Raw genomic sequence first — 19,373 nt, 5'->3', positions numbered from 1 at the left:
ATCATGTCTCCTCAGCCCTAATACGCCATCTCCTCCCTCTACCCCGCGCGCCAGGCCAAATATCTCCCGGCAAGTCGTCCCCAACCTCGAGCAGAAATTCCTCCCTCGCAAGCCTATCAGCCTCGTACAACTTGTCCAGCTCCCGCTGCGCTCTATTCGCCACCTTCTCCATCTGTGCCTCTGCGACTTTCCTTCTCTCAACTTCACGAAGAAGAGCAGCATACCCTTCCATGAAATTCTCAAACGAGGCGTTCAGGGCTGCTATGTCCTCTGTTTGGGAGTTTATGGCGAGACGGATGGAGGTCCAATTTAGGTGGAACGTGCGAGACGCGAGGGTGTAAGTTGGCAAGGATTTCTTAATGCTGTGAAATTGGTCGAGGACGTTTCGTAGTGCTTTGTGTGCTGTGCGCGCAGCTGTGGCTCGTTGGGTGAGCTGTTCGTACAGCATCTCCATACCTTCTGCGTGATCCTTGAGCTCGGAGCTCACGTCCTCGACTTGGCCGGCGTCGTCTTCTAGGACCTTGAGCATTTCGATGCGCTCGCGCTCGTCCATGTCCTCGGCCGCTTTTTGGCGGTATAGACTTTCTTCTTCATCGGGTGGGCTTCGAAGTTCTGCTTGCTGAATAGCTAGACGTGCTGCTTCGCCACCACCTTCGGTGTGCTTGAGCGCAGTGACGCAGAGATCATAGTGGCTGACGAGACTTTGTAGCAGTGTCGCCATCTCGGATGCATGATCCTCCATTCCACGAAATAGCTGGGTAACGCTGGGTGGTGTCACAGAGTCATATATTGTGCGCTTTGTGGTAGGGTCGCCGCTACTGCTGGTAGCAGTACCTTCCTGGAGAGTCTCCGAGATGTTATGTAAGGATTTGTCGAGGGCAGTAAGGCTTTGACCCAGCGTCGCTCGTGCTTCATGGTAAGAGTCTATGAGGCCACGCAAGGACTCCAACACGCTGGTGTGGCGAATCTCGTCTATGAAGTCGTACAAAGTCTTCGAAGATGGATGGCCTGGGCTCTGATCCTCATTCGAATCATCCTCGGGAGCAATGCTAAGGTCGCTACTTGCTTTCGCATTGTCGTCCAGACGTCGCTGAAGCGTAGCATCCACAACTGTCTTCCTTAATTTAGCCAACGTCTTCTCAAGTCGATCATGTGCCTCGTCCAGCGTCGCAAGGGTAGTGCCAAATTCCTCCTCTGCGGCATCTCCAGCCTCGGCCACGCCCTCACGGATGCCATGCAGGGTTTCGATCTGCTCGTCGACGCCATGTCGAGCGTACGAGTTCTTGGCATTCAGAGCAGCGATTTCTTCTATCAGGCTTCGCGAGTTCGTCACTAGCTCGTTTGCCCGCCAGACATGGAATGTTGAAGTTAATGAGCGCTTCGCAAGGACGAAGTGGGCAACCAGACGATCTATGCTTGGTGGACCATGAAAGCTAGCTTCTGGGCTTGCTGGTGGTGACGGCGATAGCTCAGCCGAGGACGAGTCCGTGGAGCTCATACTTGCCGCTACATCTATACTCCTCTATCTGGCTGCGTGTGCATCTGGAGCTACAGGAAGTCTGACGGTGCCATGTTCGAAGTTAATGCCTCGGAACAGTCAGGTTGGTTTGCCTTACTAATATTGAAAGGCTCATCCCCCACGCGACGGCCCGCTCGGCGCCCCAACCCTGCTTTGTCGGCTAGAATGGAGTGTTAAGGCGTGATCCAGTTGCTTCGAAGCACGCAATCCACCGTACAGGGAATCGACTGTATTTCGCTGTCCGACACTGGACACCCACATACGCCACTGCTGTTGATCGCCCCGCACGATTGCTGGCTCCATGACATCTCTCCAGCCCTCTCGACCAAGCCTAGATCTCACCTTCAAGCCAGACGATTGGTCACACGATAGCCACTCAGGACCGGCGCACCTCGAGAAGGCCATTGCGCATGTAACACAGGGCAGAGTCTTGCCAAGATGGCATCAGAATCGCGTGATAACCGTGCGACGGGGATGAGCTTCGTTAATATGGCCGATCGCCACATTCCTTCACGACTTGTTGGTCAGCAACCTACACCTGGCCTTGAAGAGGGATATGAACGTGATGAGAGAACAATAACCGAGCACGCAGATGGTGATCTGTGCCGCCACGACCATGAGCATGAGGGTCTAAGGAATCGATACCGCAAGGACGTTGGGGAGGGAGAACACAACATCTCCATTCCAGCCAGTTCGAAGCACGCAGAACAGACTGTTGCGCCTTTTCTGGCAGAACACATCCCGATGCAGTACAATCCTCACGGCAACTTGAACGGTTCTATACCGCCTCAGCAACCAGACGAGCCTCAAGAGGCCAACACGAAATTCTGCTACCGTCATCGACCAGACTTGAAGTGCAGACGGCAAGCCAACGAGCCTTCCATGGACCAACTACAGAACGAGCTCGCCAGTTTGTCTCAGTCCGACCAGCAAGCCATTTCCCACGTCTGGTCGCTGTTCTCTGCAGCACCCGCCAAACACCGCAATATGATGCTGCAGGGCATTCTTACCCAATGCTGCTTTCCACAGCTCTCCTTCATCTCGGCCAACGTTAGGGACCTGATTAAAATCGACTTCTTGGGCGCACTACCGGACGAGCTTGGCTTCAAGATCCTCTGCTTCCTGGATACGACATCACTTTGCAAAGCAGCACAAGTGAGTCAGAAGTGGAGGACATTGGCCGACGATGATGTAGTATGGCATAAGATGTGCGAGCAGCACATCGACAGGAAGTGCACGAAGTGTGGCTGGGGTTTGCCACTGCTGGAAAGGAAGAGATTGAGGATTGAGAAGAGACAAATACAGCTACGCGCAACAGGGAGAGGCTTGAATCAATGGTCACCCGCAATAACACCAATACCAGAAGATTTGTTAAAACAGCAGGAGTTGACGCATCACCCGCTTGCCTTGAGCGAGCCTTCCTCGAGTACGGGTTCGAAGCGGACTGCCGTGGACTCAGGTCTAGCTTCGCCAGAATCTGTGAAGCGACAATGCACACTTACGGCCCAACCTGAAGTAATAGCAGCGCCGGAGAACGATTCATATTTCACACAAAAGCGCCGGCCATGGAAGGACGTCTACAAAGATCGTTTCAAGGTCGGTACAGCCTGGAAGTACGGCCGCTGCAGCACGAAAGTCTTCAAGGGCCATACCAATGGTGTCATGTGCGTACAATTCGACGACAATGTCATCATGAGCGGGTCGTATGACAGTACAGTCAAAATCTGGGACGTCAACACCGGCGAGGAGCTCAGAACTCTGCGCGGTCACACTAGTGGAATCAGGTGTCTGCAATTTGACGACAAGAAGGTCATGACCGGAAGCTTGGATTGCACGATCAAGTTATGGAACTGGCGTACCGGAGAGTGCCTGCGGACGTTTCAGGCACACACTGCTGGCATCATCACCTTGCACTTTAGCGGACGATACGTCGCGTCAGGCTCGATGGACAGGACGATCCGTGTCTGGGATGCAGAAGCAAAGCAGACATTCCTGTTGCGAGGTCACACCGACTGGGTCAATTCGGTTCGCGTAGATGAGCCATCACGAACGCTCTTCTCGGCCTCGGATGATCTGACAGTACGGCTATGGGATCTGGACACGCGAGAGTGCATCAAAGTCTTCGAAGGCCATGTCGGTCAAGTGCAGCAGGTCTTACCCATGCCTGCCGAGTTTGAGCTTGACGAAGACATCTTCGGACCCAGCGACAAGGACGACGATGCCAGTAGTGTCAGCTCAGCCACACAAGCCGCGCAGCTCTTGCAAGAACACGGACGTGCTTCGCCAGCGCCTTCAGAGAACTTCTGGCCGGATTGTAGTGATCGCCCAGCACCACCCAGGTACATGCTTACAGGCGCCCTGGACTCAACCATCCGTTTGTGGGACGTGCACTTCTCGCCCACCGCACAGCAGCCAACACCACACTACGCTCGGCCACAGGCGCAGCCGAGCCATCTCTCACCTTTTATCATGCTACCCACCGACCCTCTCACCAACTCGCATACCCCACGTGCTCAAGCCTGCGTACGAACGTTCTTCGGGCATGTCGAAGGTATTTGGGCGTTGGCAGCGGATCATCTGAGATTGGTGAGTGGAAGTGAGGACCGCATGGTCAAGGTGTGGGATCCGAGGACCGGGAAGTGCGAGAGGACGTTTACCGGACATGCAGGCCCAGTGACTTGTGCGTGGTTGAGTGATTCGAGGGTTGCTAGTGGGAGCGAGGATTGTGAGGTCAGAATGTTATGTTTTGGGGATTGACAAGAGAATTGGGATGACGAGTGAAATGCTTTTTGGATTTAGCGATGGCGCTGGGGCAAAGTATATCATTTCGAGGCAAGACTTTAGCAATGAGATTTAGCAAGGCGTTGGTGAGAGTAGTTGAGACGTCTTGTTGCTTATGCAGGAATGTGTACGGACTTTGTCCACTTGGTAGGCCTTTGTGCCATGTACGGTCAGCACCGCAAACCTACCATGCGACGCGGGACACCTGTGCCGAGTCCAGCATCTGGTCAAAGTAACCAACAGAAAGTGACATTAAGTCAGAGCTACACACATCGTCAGGGCCTGCGTCCAGGAGGTCTTTGAGTAAAACATTCTCTCGCGACGAGGAAAGGTTGCAACGAGGTCCATATCCTTGGCGCGGAGATACATCTTTCTTAGTATGCCAAGGGATATCTTGTGAAGCCTCGTCACAGCACCGTATAACACAAATAACAAAGACTGTTGAGCAACGACAAGCACAAAATCATCAACATGACGTCCCAAGAAGTTGAGAAACCCAGCTTCGCAAACCGCGCCGGCCCTAACCTAAATCTCCCGGCTCGACTTCAAACGGCAAGAGCATGAAGATCTTCCTCCTTTAACACTACTTCTTTATAGAAAGAAGTGGATGCCATCGACAGGAACGAAAGCAAACAGCGGGTCTGCTTCGCCCAAGACGCCCGGATGAAATGCGAAGATCAGCGCTGCGTGGCATTAACCTGGAGGCTCGTCAATTTCGAGTCCCGCTACAGCACTGCATGCCGATGTGCAAAAACCCAATGAGAGTTGGTGTGGTTTTGCTGACTACCGATTGTATCTCACCATGCGGCACTCCACGCCAATGTCTAAAAGCCAATGAGAGTTGATATGATTATGCTGAGTCCACTTCCATCTCACCATGCGGCTCAGTCCGAGGACCTCTTACCCACTGTACTCCGTTATAATGTTACAGCAGTAACGTTCGTCGATCGGCATTTCTTACTCTGGACTTTCTACGACAACTGTGACGAGTCTTCTCCATATGTGGAGTCTGCACGACCGAGGGCGTGCAATTCTGTTGAACGGATCTACGATCCTACTTGTCGTTCCTGCATTCACGGGTTTAACCATCATCTGTTCTGGGACATGCCGTCGGCCGAGATATGGCATATGCACTGGCGGCTGAACGCCGTTTTGATATTGTGACGATCGCTCTTGAGCCTCTTCCCCACGCCGGTAGACAGCAACATGATGGACCTATCAGTGAAATCTCCTCGGTACGTGGCTCTGTACGCTGCTGGAGAACAAGAGGAAACCCGGTGAACAACGTTCTCCTCCATCACCGAGGTATGACGATCTCCTAGGATGCCGTCAACACGCCGTCAACACTCTCCTGCCCAGTGACGCTCTCCAGGTATAAGATGGTCGACACTGCCACCTGTCGCCCTCAATCGTGACATCCCACTTTCATCCCTCCCTATCCCTCTCCACCATGAGGACAGCCTACGCCCTGGTCGGCCTCCCGGCCTTCACCCTCGCCTTCCCAGGCATGATGGGCATCAACAACCGTGACGATGCCCTTACTAAACTCAAGCAGAAGCGCGAGCAGGAACTCGCCGCTGCAGAGGAAAAGCGTCAGCTCCTCAGCGGCGTTACTGGCGCCCTTGGTGGTGCCCTTGCTGCCACCCTTAACACTTTGATCGGCAACGTGGAAGCCGTGACGGAGAATTTGGATCCCGATAACAAGCGCCCGGAGCCTGGTTATGAGTTCATTGCTCCTGGTCCTGGTGACTCGCGTGGTCCTTGCCCAGGTTTGAATCTGTTGGCCAACTATGGGTACTTGCCTCGTGATGGGCATGTGAACTACGGTCAGGTTGCTGAGGCCACTGCGTAAGCCACCTCAATTAATCACAAATCCCAGCGCCCATTTACTAATGAATCTTCGTAGCCGCGGCTTCAACATGGGCGTCGACCTCTCAACCGTCCTAGCCGTCTTCACCATTCTAACCGACGGCGACCCAATCACTCAATCCTGGTACCTTGGAACCGGCCCCGACGGTGTCGGCGGCCTCAACCGCCACGACACATCCGAGTGCGATATCTCGCCCAACAGAGAAGACTACTATCTCGGATGCGGCGATAACCACCATCTCTCCTCCCGCCTCTTCAAGCAGAACATCAAATATGTCCTCGACGACCCCAACCACGAGTTCAGTCTCGACGCCATGGGCAACCACTATGCCGAGAGCGCCAGCTTCTCGCTCAAGAACAACCCGTACCTCTACTACTTCCCCTTCCCATCCATCGTCAGCACGGCGGCGTTTGCGTTCTACCCACAGTTCTTCTCCAACGGCACATACGGTGCTGGTGGCGTGGCGAACTATGAATCGATCTCCTCGATCATTGGTGCTCAGTACAACCAGGACTCGGGCGAGTTCGAGTATGTTCCTGAGAGGTGGCCCGACAACTGGTACCGTCGCGCGACGGAGTATGATGCCGTCCAAGCTCTTGCCGAAGGCTTTGGTGTCATCTACCCAAAGGTAAGTCGTAATCTCTACCATCTTACCACGTCTAGCACTCACTGACACTCCCTTAGAATCCAGTACCTATGCCGATAGCTCAGTTGGGCAATCCAGCGACTCTCACCCCTCAGACCATCCTCTGCGACATTTACGAAGGCTTGAACAGCATCACGCCCCTTGCTTTGGGAGGCGACGAAGAGGCAGCCGCCAACGCCATCTCCTCCCTGCTCGGGCTCCTTACCAATGTCGGTCTGGACGGTACAACACTCGGCTGCCCTGCCAACGCTCTGTCGCCCAATGCGGGATCTATTCTCTATCCTAACGCTAGCCAGCCAGGTGGTCCATTGAATTTGCCGCCAACAGCGGCAGATGCGCGGACGGGGAACAATGTTTATGATCAGGTGTACTTCATGCAGGCACCTACCAGCCCGCAGTGCAACTAGATGTTGTTTGATGTGTGAGCCTGGAGGATGTCAGCGGAGGCCGGTCTTCGGGAGAAACGGTCCCGTGGGAGAAAATTGTAGCATCAGAATAAGTTATAGAACAATCTTCATACACATTTCGCCTGCAACAATGATCTTCAAAGTGCTTCATTGGGTTGTTCGCAGCGTATATGGTTCAAGACATAGCCCTTGTCCGCTGTGGCCTTGAAGAAGCCGATATGAGCGAGCGTCCACGGCTTGGAGACAAGGGCGTGGATACTAATGTAAATCACGGGTAAAGGTCAACTAGTCTTCAACAACAGTACTCGGTGTACCTTATCGTCTCGATGATGTGCTGACAACGCAGTGTAAATGTACGCGAGTTTGTAGCTTGCGGTCGAGAACGCACCGCTGCTACTACGATATAAGCGCTCGGGTAGAATTTGGTGGCGTTCGGTAGGCAATTACCCTGTCTTTTATCGTGGACGAGATCCAGGTACTGGAGCATCGTAATAGATACGAGCAGACCCATGGCAGTTACAAGATGGATATCATTTACTATTCTGTATGGGCATAATCTTGAGCAGATCGTTGCCCCCGAATAATAAAAATGAAGCATAGTTGGGCTATCGGAGACAATGCCGGGTCTTCTTGCTACAGATAGAGTTGTATTGCAATCAATTGGCAGGGGGGCATTGATGAGATGCGGGCTGTGCGTCAGCCTTCTTACCACCGACCATCTCACATACACACAGCGCGCTTTCTCCTTCTTCGCACTGCTGTTTCAACACAAACTCTACATCTTCAGCTGGTCTTGAAACACTTGCCTCCTGCAGCACATCAGCGGCCAGCAGCAGACTCCTCGAACGTGTGGCCTGGTGTCACTCGCGTCTCTCATACCGCACCAACGACCCACCACGCCATTAACGACCCACGTGCTTCGCGACAGAATAGCATTCTACCCATAGTCCCGGCTACCATCAGTATTGCTTAGGCGCACACCCGACTGGTTCCCACCACCAGCAGACGCCCGATCACGCCCGCCCCGACCCTTCGTCACTCGTTTGCGCACCCTCACGACTTTCCACGAAGAGAAGCCATTACCATATCACTAATAACCACCCTGCCACCACATGCCCAGTTTCGGCAGCAGTCCCACCTCTTTGAAGAAGATGGACCATAACAACAACGGATTCGGCCGAGGGAAGGGCAATCGCTTCAATATTGGACATATTGTCGGAGATCCCTTTTCGCTGGCTACAATTGGCATAGCGATAGTGAGCACCAACCCATACACAGAGCAAACAGCGCGCGGATAGATACTGACATATGGCAGGCAGGATGGTTGATAGCCTTCGTCAGCTCGATCATAGCCGACATCAGCCAGGACTACCCCAATTACTCGTGGTGGGCGCTGGCATACACTTTCTGCGTCATCGGCGGCATAATCACTGCCGTAGGATTTGATGCGGTCTACACTTATCACGTGGCTATTGTTGGGTTTTTAGCTGCTGCTATGGTGTTCACAACATCTGCTGTCAACTCGCTGATCTACTACTCGAGCGGGTCGAAAGAGGCAGCTGCGGCAGGCTTCATTCTGCTGTCGATGGTTTCGGTAGGACGAATTACAATTTCTGTGCACGCGCGTGTACTAATATATACTGCAACAGATCGTCTGGATCTTCTACTTCGGCTCCCAACCAACAGCCACCCACCGCCAGACCATCGACTCCTTCGCCCTCCACAAAGACCGCGCCCCGAGCACCCGCAACAGCCGCCACATGACCCAATCTTACGCGCGACCCGAGACCACTCACTCCCAACAACCACCCCAAATGTACAACGCCAACCAACTCGCCGGCTTCGAGACAAGCAGCCCAGTAACAGGCTACCCAGGCGGCGCAATGGGCGCGCAAAGCAAGCGCGAAAGCAGCAACACCGCCTTCCCGCAACCCATGAACACCAACCACCCTCACCCTCAAGCACCCATGCACCAAAATCAATCCCTTGCGCCCACGGCACCCACCACCTCCGCCTCCGCCACCGCGCCTTCACAAGGCGAAAGCGCCATGTCCGCCGGCCCGACAGAATACCCATACCGCGCGAAAGCGATCTACTCGTACGAAGCTAACCCCGACGACGCGAACGAGATCTCCTTCAGCAAGCATGAGATCCTCGAGGTTAGTGATGTGAGTGGACGGTGGTGGCAGGCGAAGAAGGAGAGTGGGGAGACGGGGATAGCGCCTTCGAATTACCTGATTCTGTTGTAAAGAGAGCCTTGCGATCCGTGATGGAGAGGAGATGAGAAGATTTGTACCAATTGAGCAGAATCTGGCCGGTTGGATATGAAAGGGGCAAAGAAAGAAGGAGTATGTTCATGTCAGTCTTGTCTATTGGCGATGGCGTTTTTGCGTGTTTGGGCACTCAAATGGAAGGATGAGGTTGGGAACTGGATCAACCACGTGGGATTTGCTTGTCAGAATGGACCCTCTTTCGAGGCATTGGCAACGGCGCGATGATACCAAGATTGCTTTTCTCCTCCCCACCTTCTGCGCTTCGTTCTTTTGCGAATTGTAGGGGAAGCAGCCCTTTTGGAATTATTGGTATCGTTGTTGGAAGAGTAGTCTTTTGTGTGTGCTGCTGTCACAGGTGTTGTAAGTTCTTTTCCATAGCATGTACGCTGGGCGAGCATGAGGTGGCAACTGTTTGGTTGAATATCTGGTGGATTGCTTTACATCCAGTGCTTGTCGTTTCGAGGACTACCATATCGTATTTGAGGAACAGGGCAATCCGGTTTGCTACGGACGGTTTGCTGCGTGCAGGTGATCAGGTGTGAATCTGTGAGAAAAGCGCGATTCTCTATTGCTTACTTCTACTTTCCTGCTAGATTCTCCTCTTCCTATCCCCTTTGTGGTTTTGTCGACTCGACCCTCCTTCTCAGTAGTCTGGACAGAGTATCGAAGAGCGATTTGAAAAAGCTGGCGGTACAAGCGCGGCTTTCATAGCAGATTATATAGATTATGTACCAGTCCATAATCCCTGAAATCTACTTTCGATACTGTCGAAAAGTTCACCATCGCGTTCTTGGTCTAATGGTTAGGATTGCTGCCTTCCAAGCAGCAGGTTCGGGTTGTAAGTGTTGATTGAGAGAATTCTTGTTGCCGCTACACACCATCTAATGCGTGTAACAGCAATTCCCGGAGGACGCAGAATATTGCCTTCAATTCTTGCCTGATCTGTTGGTACTCTTCTTTTTTTTGCTTCCATGGCACATCGAGGAGAACCTTGTGGTGTGAAAACGAAGATCATGTACACACCACTCCCTCGAGTAGTAAAAGATGTGGCTTCTCTTCAAACGGTACATATCATATTCACAGTTCACAAGCAACGGTACCTTTGTTCAGGGTTTGAAGGTGACACAAGCAAGGCACATGAGCGAGCTTTTTGGCGAGACGCCCTTGAGAGGGAAGGCATAGTCTGATTTGTTGCGATCTTGACACTGACGACGACGTGGCCAAAATGACGATAATATGAGAAGTGAGGTAATAGTATGGTGAGCAATGCTTTGCAAAACTATCTACACAGTCATAACCATCGTAACGAGATATCCTCACTCTACACCCTAAGCTCCGACAGCAGCCTCCTTGTGCGTACCAGCACGCGGAGCACCATTGTTGTTACCACTGCTGACACCAGGCGCAGTCATGCCATTGGCATTGCGGTTGGCCTTGTCCTTGGCCATACCGTTATGTGTACCATTGAACCTCATGTTCGTGATACCATCATAACCCTTGGTGCCCGTGGCCTTCTCAAGGCGAGTGGCAATGTCATCACTGACCTCACGGAAGATGGCGATCTGGCGCTTGATAATCTCCTCCTCGGTGCAGTTGCTCATGTGTCCAGACACATTCTCAATGAAGCGGCTTCGCGCATCCTCATCCCATACTTTCTCCCACAAGGCGCGTGGAGCCTTAAAGTCTTCTGGTCGGATCTCAGAGAGGAAGGTAACAGCTTCGCCAATGAAGTGGCCGTGCACCTTGTCAAGGTTGACCGAGCGCTCACGGAACTCGATAGGCTGGATCGAGCTGAGGTAGGCGGGGCGAGAGCCCTGGTTGTAAAAAGCCATGTTGCCGTCACGCTGGAAGTTGGCGAGGCGGTATGGTGTCTGGCTCGCGTTGACTGGAAGCTGTTGGTAGTTGACACCGATGCGGTGGCGGTGGGTATCTGGGTAGGAGAAGAGGCGGGATTGGAGGACAGGGTCGGCAGAGGGCTCGATACCCGGTGGGTTGTGGGATGGATTGAAGGCGATCTGCTCGATCTCGGCGAAGTAGTTCTTGACGTTTTCGTTCAAGAAGAACTCTCCGACCTTGCGGAGTGGGAAACGCTTCTGAGGCCAAACGTGGGTCAAGTCGAACACGTTGATCTTCTCACTCTCCCATAGGTCCTCGGCCTCTTTGGCGGTCATTGTCTGCCAGCAAACGTCCCAACCTGGGTAGTCACCCTTCTCGATGGCGTTGTACAGATCCTTCTGAGCGTAATCAGGCGAGTAGTTGGCAGAGTCGGCCTGGGTAATGAAGCCAGTGCCCTGCTTGCTCTTCATGTGCATCTGGCCATACACCCAATCGCCGTTCTTGTTGCAAAGCTTGAGTGTGTGTCCGTAGTAGCCGTGCATCTTCCTCCAGCCGTCTGGAATACCACGGTCACCCATGAGGATCATGACCTGGTGGACGGACTCTGGGTTCTGCGAAAGATAGTCCCAGAACATTGTGCTGTCGTCGGCATGGGTCAAATGTGTCGACGGGTCACGCTTCTGGGTGTGGATAAAGTGTGGGAACTTGGCGGCGTCGCGGAGGAAGAAGACGGGAGTGTTGTTGGCGACGACGTCCCTGGACGATGTTAGTGTCAGAAAAGGTTGTATGCATTGCCATTATTCTTACCAGTTGCCCTCATCAGTCCTGAACTTCACCGAGAAGCCACGTGGGTCACGAGCACAGTCGTGGGAGCCAGACTCGCCACCGACAGTGGAGAATCGAACAGTGATCGGGCACTTCTTACCAGACTGGAAGATATCTGCCATGCAGATATCATCCAACGGGTCGGTGGTCTGGTAGTAGCCGTGAGCGCCACCGCCCTTGGCATGGACGACACGCTCGGGTATCCGCTCACGATCGAAATGTGAGATCAAATCGATGAGGTGGAAGTCCTGGAGAAGCAGAGGGCCGTTCTCGCCGACTCGCTGCGACTCGTACGGGTGTGGCATGGGCACGCCATTACTGGTTGTGTAGAGTGTATCTTGTGCCTTTGCGTTGCGGTCGTCATTGTAGTCGCGGTAGACGTCGCCGCTCTTGGTACCGTCGGCGGTGTGGTGGGTAGGTGCTGCTGCTGATGGTGCCATTGTCGGAGTAGTGTATATGATTCTGGTGGATGTGAGGAAGAATGTGTAGAAACAGGGCCAGAACAACGTTTATACTCTTTTGTTCGTCCCGTTTGCCACCTCTCCATTTCTCGTCGGCGTGGTATGACGTTCATGCGTACTTCTTCGAAATATGATTGGCCGATACTCACCATGGCTCTTACCGCTTTGACAAGATCATCTCCCTCGTCTCCGATCTCATCATGCTCGCTTACGGCGCAAGCATGACGAGCGGCGGGAAAACCATGTCTGCCGTTGATGTCTTTTGCATTTGCCGGCGGTTATGAACATGTGTCTCCAAATATGTATCTTGCGGAGTAGATGCGGCTCAACGCGGCTGAGACGTCACGGCGTTCGCCTCTCGAGTCGTAGAATGTGGAGGCTGAACTCAATCTCGTTGTCCAGTCCTGCAGACCTCATCTGTACTACGCAGCAGCACTATATCCGGTACGTTGGATGATGAACACTAGTGTGGCGAAACTTCAGCACTGAGGATCAATCTCACACCTTTCTCGCATGGCCTTTGCCCGCAGCTAAGTGCAGGAGGGACTATACAGCAGCACATCTTACTTGACCTAGAGCGAGATATCTTATTATTAATGTAGCTTCGAGTGTGGATACTCTGTCCACGAACGTCCTCACGGCCGATCGGACAGATAGCGACATATCAATGAACTCCGCCCATATCCACGCACTCCGTCGAACTTTGAGTGATACTGATATACAGAAGCCGGGCAGTCAATACACCAGCTCTTGGTGGCGAATTCTACGCGAGATTCATGGGGTCGACTGGTTTTAGTGGACAAGCATCTCGACATCGTTGCTGGCGATCAGGTGCCTGGAGGTCAGTACAGCAGCTGAACCTGGCGAATACTACACGAGAATTCTCAAGATCGACTTGCGGTATTGAACGGGCATCTCGGCGATCCAATTTGCCAAATAAGTGTGCGAAGGGCAATACATCAGCTCAAGGCAAAACATTTTACAGGAGATGTCTTTGATTTGACTTTTGACATTGTGGTGAGGAGAATCCAGCCATCTACCTAGTCATGCTCCAACGATAGACAGTCCCGACACATAGTATCACCATTTCCCATCTGGAATGATAATCCACACACTACACAGTGGGACCCCGTCATCCCTACCCTCCGCTACTGCCAACGCCTCATCGCCATCCGTGTCCACCACTGCTATCAAATGACCCACTTCATGGACCATCTCGGACAGGCGACTAGGCATTTTCTGCGTGCCTGGTCAAGTATTCTCCACCATACGCTGGCGGTCGCGCTGAGCGTGTCTAGGTGGTAGTTGAGGAGCTGGGTCCTCGGGACCGAATGGCTCTTGCTGGGGTTCTACATTTGTTAATATCGCAAGCATTCACGATCGTACAGATGAGTCTTACGCTTCTTCGAGGCCTGGTCGACGGTCTGTAGAGAACGTATCGCTTTCAGGTTGACTGTGCATGTGGTGAGCATGTTAGGCATACACTCGAAGTCACAGCGTTATGGCTACCAAGAGACGACTTACTCTTCGCAGGACGTCCATTGTTGCCCGATCGTACGCCGTGTGCGTTCTCACCAGCGGCGGTAGGTCCAGCCATACCGTGTGTGTATATATTTATGGTTGAGGTGAAATGGTATACTATTGTTGGAATACTGATGTCGCTGTACTTTAGAGATTGCAAACAGACTGATCACTACTCTCCTACCGCATACTTATATCATGAGAGCTGCCTTGATGTGATGAAAGGCCACATCGACTGCTACAATGGCCAGGTAGCTTTCTATTTGCTCTCATTGTCGTTCCTATTATGCTCAAACGTTGTCGAAAGCTAACATCATCTCCAGGACACATCGAGACAATACCAGGCATCAATAGCAAAGATGACCAAATCGCCCAGGCACAAACAACAGCGAGGTCAGCCATCAATAGAGCATGGATCGCACAATCGTGCTCCTGCCTATTCGAGCTTTCACGAGCACATCGAAAGCTTGTGTGGCGCTTTGGCCAAGTCTTTCACATCATGCACAACAACGCCGGTTCGCACCTGTTCCGCGCCACCTGTTTGTTTGCTTCTGCATGAAGACTTGGCCAACTCGCCTTGAAGCTCTGCACCACAAGATCACTACACATCGCCTCTCAAACGCCGTCTTCACCACCTGCAGCATCTAACAGCTCGAGGCAGTACTGTTTCGAGAACTGTCGAACATGGCGAGCGCTTCCGAAGCCGCCATCCTGGACGGCATTGCCCAGTAAGTCTCTGGCACTCACTCTGCCGCCATTGCAGTGCTGACCAGACTGTCATAGAGCCTACAAGGACAAGGAGTATGCTGATCTAGAGATCATCTGCGCCGACAAGACTTGGAAGGCGCACAAGCTGGTGCTGTGCAAGCAATCCGACTTCTTCAAGAAAGCTTGCAGTGGCGACTTTAAGGTAGACCAGCTTCTTTATCGCTACAGGCGCTCAATGCTAACGGATGTAGGAGGGCAAACAAAACAAGATCGAGCTGCCCGATGATGACAAGCAGGCCGTGGACGCAATTTTGGCTTTTCTGTACACTCACAAGTATGGAGATGAAGGCAACTCCCAGAGCGACACCAGTCCCATGAGTCTTGACATCCGCGTCTTTACCATCGCCGATAAGTACTTCATCGAGCCACTCAAGGTCTATGCTGCAAGCAAATTCCAGCCCCGCACTACTGGTGAATGGAAGAGTCCGGAGTTCGCCCAAGCCATTGAGGAGCTGTATACTGCAGGACCACCCACGGATCGCTCGCTCCGAAACATGGTCCTCTCAGTCGTCCGAGATAACGTCGACGAGCTTTACGGGAACAAGGACCAGTACGCTGCCTTCCACAAGATCATTAGCAGCATTGGTGACTTCGCTGCGGACGTCGCCGAGTCTCTCGCACGTCCAACATCCTTCCCAAGAACCTGAGGCAGAGTCAAGCATACAAGTGCCCGAGTTGCTCGACTGAATTTGTGGTAAAGCTCAATGCTCAGAACGGCCAGACTTCTTTCGACTGTCCATGCCATTGCTACAATAAGCAGACCCCGGAGTGGTGGAACAAGCACAAGCTGGAGGAGAAATGATCAGCGATTTTAGGATGGGCATGAGGACGATGGTGGCGAAGGCGAATGGAGAGCACCAAGATTCAGTTCTTATAAAACGAACCGAGCGCACAATTGCTGGGCAGAAAGTAAGCTGACATGCCGGCAAATTAATATCCCAACTCCTCCCAGACGAATTACAAACTCGTGCGGGGATTTCACATCAAGCAGTGCATGAAGCAGTTCAGAATTGGAATACAGGAAGTAGGCTAGGGCAGTGGTCTCTCGGCAGTCTAAAGGTGGGCTATCTGCTCAAATGACTATACACTAGCTGACGTCGTCCAAGCTCGCGTGAGAAATATAAATTCGACTTCTGCTACTGAGGTGTGAGAAATGGAAGCAGAAGCTAGTCACAATCCATCGCCAGACAGTCCCAGCAACTCTCCTCACCATCATTTCCACGCAGCGCCCGTCCACATTGCACACAAAGAAGTTCACCACGGGCACGCCTAGCCAACGTCTCGTCACCAGTCGTGTCCACTACGGCGATCAGATGACCAGCCTCATGTACCGTGTTGGGCATACGGCTTAGGACCTTCTTGGGGCCGGGCTGCGTATTCTCGACCATACGCTGGCGATCCCGTTCAACGTGTTGAGGTGGCTGCGGTGAAGCCGGGTCGGGTGCTCCGAACACTCCTTTGTGAGATGTCAGTATAGCTGTATGTTCACAGGAGGGATCGACTTGCCTTCTGCGGACGGACTGGCCGTTTTGTGGATGCCCTTCAGGTTGACTAGATTTACTCTTAGCCTATGCTCTATCGGCAACTAAGCCTTTGGTGACCTCGGAGACGTACCCCTGGTAGAGACTCCGCCAAATTGAGTGGGTGCACCTGGTGCACGAATCTCTCCTTGCCCACTATCCTTCGCCTTGTCGCCATCTACCCTCGTCCAACCCTTCCTCTGCCCGCCCTGGATCTCCCTGGCTACGTCCCGCCCAGTACTAGCGCTGCTTCCCGTGGTGGTATTGTCAGCCATGCCTATGGTGTCTTCGTCGATACTGTCTTTTCTATGTTCGGTGGTGAGCTATGTTGTATATAGGCCAGTACGGTAGTGTAAAGATGTGTGAGAGTGAGGTCAAACAGCCAAGGTAGCAGAGCTGCGAGAAAGCACGGACGTGCCCCGTTTGCAAAGCATTGTGCCTTCCTGATGTGGACGCTTATGTCACATGTCAGTAGTGTTTGTGGCAGATGAGCAGTAGTCCGAAGCTATAAAGCGTAGAGCTGCTTGTAGTGCTGCTTGCCTTTTATGCGGGAGCTGTAGAAACTTGGTGAGTTTGTGTCTTTAGCTGAGCACAATGGCCGACCAAGATGTCGCTGTGGACGTAGTTCACGCTGGTCAATGTTCGCCCAGGAGGGGTTGAAGCACAATGGAGATAGCCTGTTTGTCTTTTAGAGCCCGCAACGTAGAATTGACATTGGACGACCAGCGTCGCAGGACGGCTCTTGGACATGTTCACTGCATTGTCCACTCTGCCGCATGATTACTGTCAGCTGCAGCTCCAGTAAGATTCATAGTCTTTCCCTTCTACAAGGGATCTTGCCTATATGAAAGACGAAGTCATCTATCGCCTGGCAGACGAGACAAAGTTTCCAGTACAGGAAGTAAAGCAGGCGTTACACATGAGATGTGATTGCTCCTCGGATGAAGTCGCCCATTGGGTCTGGCGTAAAATTAATACGATTGGCCTCATCGATGGTCGGCTTTCCCATACCTCACATGAGGTCTGCTATCCCATAAGCCGAGGAGCACGGCAGGCTAATGTATCGTGCATCATGAAGGCGAACGTTCATAGATGCTGCGCAGATGTCATACATGAAGCTGAGATCCAGAGAGCGATATGCCAAGAAATGTGCTTTCCTTCCCCTTTCGGCTCCGCAACTTTTCCACTTTGTCTCGTGTCGAGCCTGAGCATTGAGATCACACGTTACCTACCACCATGCCTCCACGAATATCATCATCTCGCCTATCTCAACCGCAAACATGCCAATGTTTTCGTACACGGCCACAAACGGTGCCTGGACGGCGCCAATTTCATGCCTCTGTCCGCCATGAAACACGACTTCGCCAGGACATGTGGACCTGGCTAAAAGGACCCGGTAAAGCTTTTCGCAAACCATTACCAGGCAGCACAAATTATCTAGGCGCATACGATAAGCAAGGACAACTGGCGCGGATGAAGAACAATCGTGACGGTGATCAGGCTGATCGGCGAAGAAACGAACCTGAAGCTCTAGAGGATGAAGATGTTGCTGCGAAACGTGATATGGAGGATGAGAATTTGTCGGAAGAAGACAGAGAGCTGCGAGCTGAGCAGAGAAAAATTGCACGTGCCACGCGAGAGGCAGAGGTGGATGATATGGATGAGCGGGAAGGCCGACCCAGAGAACGACTAACAGATCTTCGACCCTACCCACTAAATCACGGCTTTCGAAGTCAGCCGGTACTGTCAGAGGATCTAAGAGAGATGCTATACATTCAGACGGTGGAGCAAGGGCACGACTTGTCAAGTGTTGCTGCTACATTCGGCGTGGACTTGAGAAGAGTGGCTGCTGTCGTTCGACTGAAGACTATTGAGAAGCAATGGCAAGCAGAGGTAAGCGCGGTTACAGTCCATTCTTTCTACCCCACTGCTGCTCTGATGATTCAAAATTTCAATTCGATTAGTCTTGAAGACATCTACATGGTTACAAAAATTGCATGCGAGCCTCTCTGATTACAGCCACCTAACAATACACTTCTGGACGAGAATGACATACTCTAGCGACAAGCACTGACATGTATCTTCTAGGGTAAACCACTAGCTACGGCCTACAGCGAAGCAGTCCTCAAGATGCTCCCTACCACACCTTTTAAACCCAACACCAACAATCCTGTCACGCCACACGAGCCCATCAACGATCTTCCAGTACACCCATCCACGCGCCCACAAATCTTTTACCCAGCTTCAGAGTCCCGATCCTTCACCTGTGAAGATGCAGCCGCAGTCTTCGACCGCAAGCTATTACCTGCCGACAAGCGCATCCCTCTTCCTATGCTTGTGGATCTCGAGAAGTGGAAGAATGAGGGCTTGAATCGTGCTGAGCGCACAGCGAGGCAGATTGAAAAGGACCGCTCAGCGCGAGAAGAAGCCGAGACGAAGGAGAGGAAGAAGTTGGAGTGGGAGGAGAGGACACAGAGGACTGTGCCTGGAAGGAGATGGGATTTTAACTTTCAGGATATTAGTGCTGAGAAGGTTGGGAAGGATGGAAGGGGACGAGATGCGATCGGCTTTAGGTATGGTATGCCGCATATTGATCGCAAGGCTGGTGTGGTCAAGATACCTACGAGTGTGCAGTAGGTTTGGCCGAATCGAAGAGGGGGCGAAGCACTGTATTATACCCAGTACATATGTTACGATTTGAGGTTTGTGGCATATACTCTGGACCTCAATCTGTCAGCCTGTGCCATTATCTCTCCTTGCTCCATGCACAGTCAAGCTGATCCCGGCCGGTACGGTATCTCAGGAAGCTGAGGTTTTGACGGAGAGCTGGATGCATGTCGTGTTGTATTGTCCTCCAGACTCAACCCTAGCTGAATTTCATCTGGTGGCCTGGTCGTGATACTGTAGCAAGCATGCCCTTCTCTTTCACCTTTCGTGCTCGGCTTG

General features: G+C 52.5%; 9 protein-coding genes and 1 non-coding gene across 10 annotated transcripts; 6 read left to right on the top strand and 4 right to left on the bottom strand.

The window, feature by feature from the left end:
* Position 1: 1 nt before the first annotated feature.
* On the bottom strand, positions 2-1,498 carry ATG17 (autophagy protein 17; the record flags this gene model as incomplete). Its single annotated transcript, XM_064837265.1, has 2 exons — positions 2-414; positions 457-1,498. 2 exons carry the CDS (start codon positions 1,496-1,498, stop codon positions 2-4), a joined length of 1,455 nt encoding a protein of 484 aa, XP_064695224.1.
* Positions 1,499-1,957: 459 nt separating this feature from the next.
* LTS14_004563 (uncharacterized protein) lies at positions 1,958-4,276 on the top strand (the record flags this gene model as incomplete). Its single annotated transcript, XM_064837264.1, has 1 exon — positions 1,958-4,276. The coding sequence occupies one exon, from the start codon at positions 1,958-1,960 to the stop codon at positions 4,274-4,276; it is 2,319 nt and encodes a 772-aa protein (XP_064695223.1).
* Positions 4,277-5,750: 1,474 nt separating this feature from the next.
* On the top strand, positions 5,751-7,223 carry LTS14_004562 (uncharacterized protein; the record flags this gene model as incomplete). Its single annotated transcript, XM_064837263.1, has 3 exons — positions 5,751-6,148; positions 6,207-6,798; positions 6,855-7,223. The coding sequence occupies 3 exons, from the start codon at positions 5,751-5,753 to the stop codon at positions 7,221-7,223; spliced, it is 1,359 nt and encodes a 452-aa protein (XP_064695222.1).
* Positions 7,224-8,335: 1,112 nt separating this feature from the next.
* On the top strand, positions 8,336-9,472 carry SHO1 (Transmembrane osmosensor; the record flags this gene model as incomplete). The annotated part of the gene is made up of 3 exons (XM_064837262.1): positions 8,336-8,479; positions 8,539-8,817; positions 8,873-9,472. The coding sequence occupies 3 exons, from the start codon at positions 8,336-8,338 to the stop codon at positions 9,470-9,472; spliced, it is 1,023 nt and encodes a 340-aa protein (XP_064695221.1).
* Positions 9,473-10,280: 808 nt separating this feature from the next.
* LTS14_004560 lies at positions 10,281-10,411 on the top strand. The gene has a single exon. It is a non-coding gene; the product is annotated as a tRNA-Gly (tRNA).
* A 413-nt stretch (positions 10,412-10,824) lies between these two features.
* LTS14_004559 (uncharacterized protein) lies at positions 10,825-12,597 on the bottom strand (the record flags this gene model as incomplete). Its single annotated transcript, XM_064837261.1, has 2 exons — positions 10,825-12,088; positions 12,140-12,597. 2 exons carry the CDS (start codon positions 12,595-12,597, stop codon positions 10,825-10,827), a joined length of 1,722 nt encoding a protein of 573 aa, XP_064695220.1.
* Positions 12,598-13,869: 1,272 nt separating this feature from the next.
* Positions 13,870-14,215, bottom strand: LTS14_004558 (uncharacterized protein; the record flags this gene model as incomplete). Its single annotated transcript, XM_064837260.1, has 3 exons — positions 13,870-13,967; positions 14,018-14,071; positions 14,143-14,215. 3 exons carry the CDS (start codon positions 14,213-14,215, stop codon positions 13,870-13,872), a joined length of 225 nt encoding a protein of 74 aa, XP_064695219.1.
* Positions 14,216-14,823: 608 nt separating this feature from the next.
* Positions 14,824-15,554, top strand: LTS14_004557 (uncharacterized protein; the record flags this gene model as incomplete). Its single annotated transcript, XM_064837259.1, has 3 exons — positions 14,824-14,867; positions 14,923-15,049; positions 15,099-15,554. The coding sequence occupies 3 exons, from the start codon at positions 14,824-14,826 to the stop codon at positions 15,552-15,554; spliced, it is 627 nt and encodes a 208-aa protein (XP_064695218.1).
* A 519-nt stretch (positions 15,555-16,073) lies between these two features.
* LTS14_004556 (uncharacterized protein) lies at positions 16,074-16,702 on the bottom strand (the record flags this gene model as incomplete). The annotated part of the gene is made up of 2 exons (XM_064837258.1): positions 16,074-16,363; positions 16,522-16,702. The coding sequence occupies 2 exons, from the start codon at positions 16,700-16,702 to the stop codon at positions 16,074-16,076; spliced, it is 471 nt and encodes a 156-aa protein (XP_064695217.1).
* A 1,096-nt stretch (positions 16,703-17,798) lies between these two features.
* On the top strand, positions 17,799-19,064 carry LTS14_004555 (uncharacterized protein; the record flags this gene model as incomplete). The annotated part of the gene is made up of 2 exons (XM_064837257.1): positions 17,799-18,320; positions 18,516-19,064. 2 exons carry the CDS (start codon positions 17,799-17,801, stop codon positions 19,062-19,064), a joined length of 1,071 nt encoding a protein of 356 aa, XP_064695216.1.
* Positions 19,065-19,373: the final 309 nt, after the last annotated feature.

Source organism: Recurvomyces mirabilis, assembly GCF_035927965.1.
Source record: "Recurvomyces mirabilis strain CCFEE 5264 chromosome Unknown scaffold_10, whole genome shotgun sequence".
Classification (NCBI taxonomy): Eukaryota; Fungi; Ascomycota; class Dothideomycetes; order Mycosphaerellales; family Teratosphaeriaceae; genus Recurvomyces; species Recurvomyces mirabilis.
The sequence above is the reverse complement of the archived record's forward strand: the minus strand, read 5'-3'. Positions and strand labels throughout refer to the sequence as shown.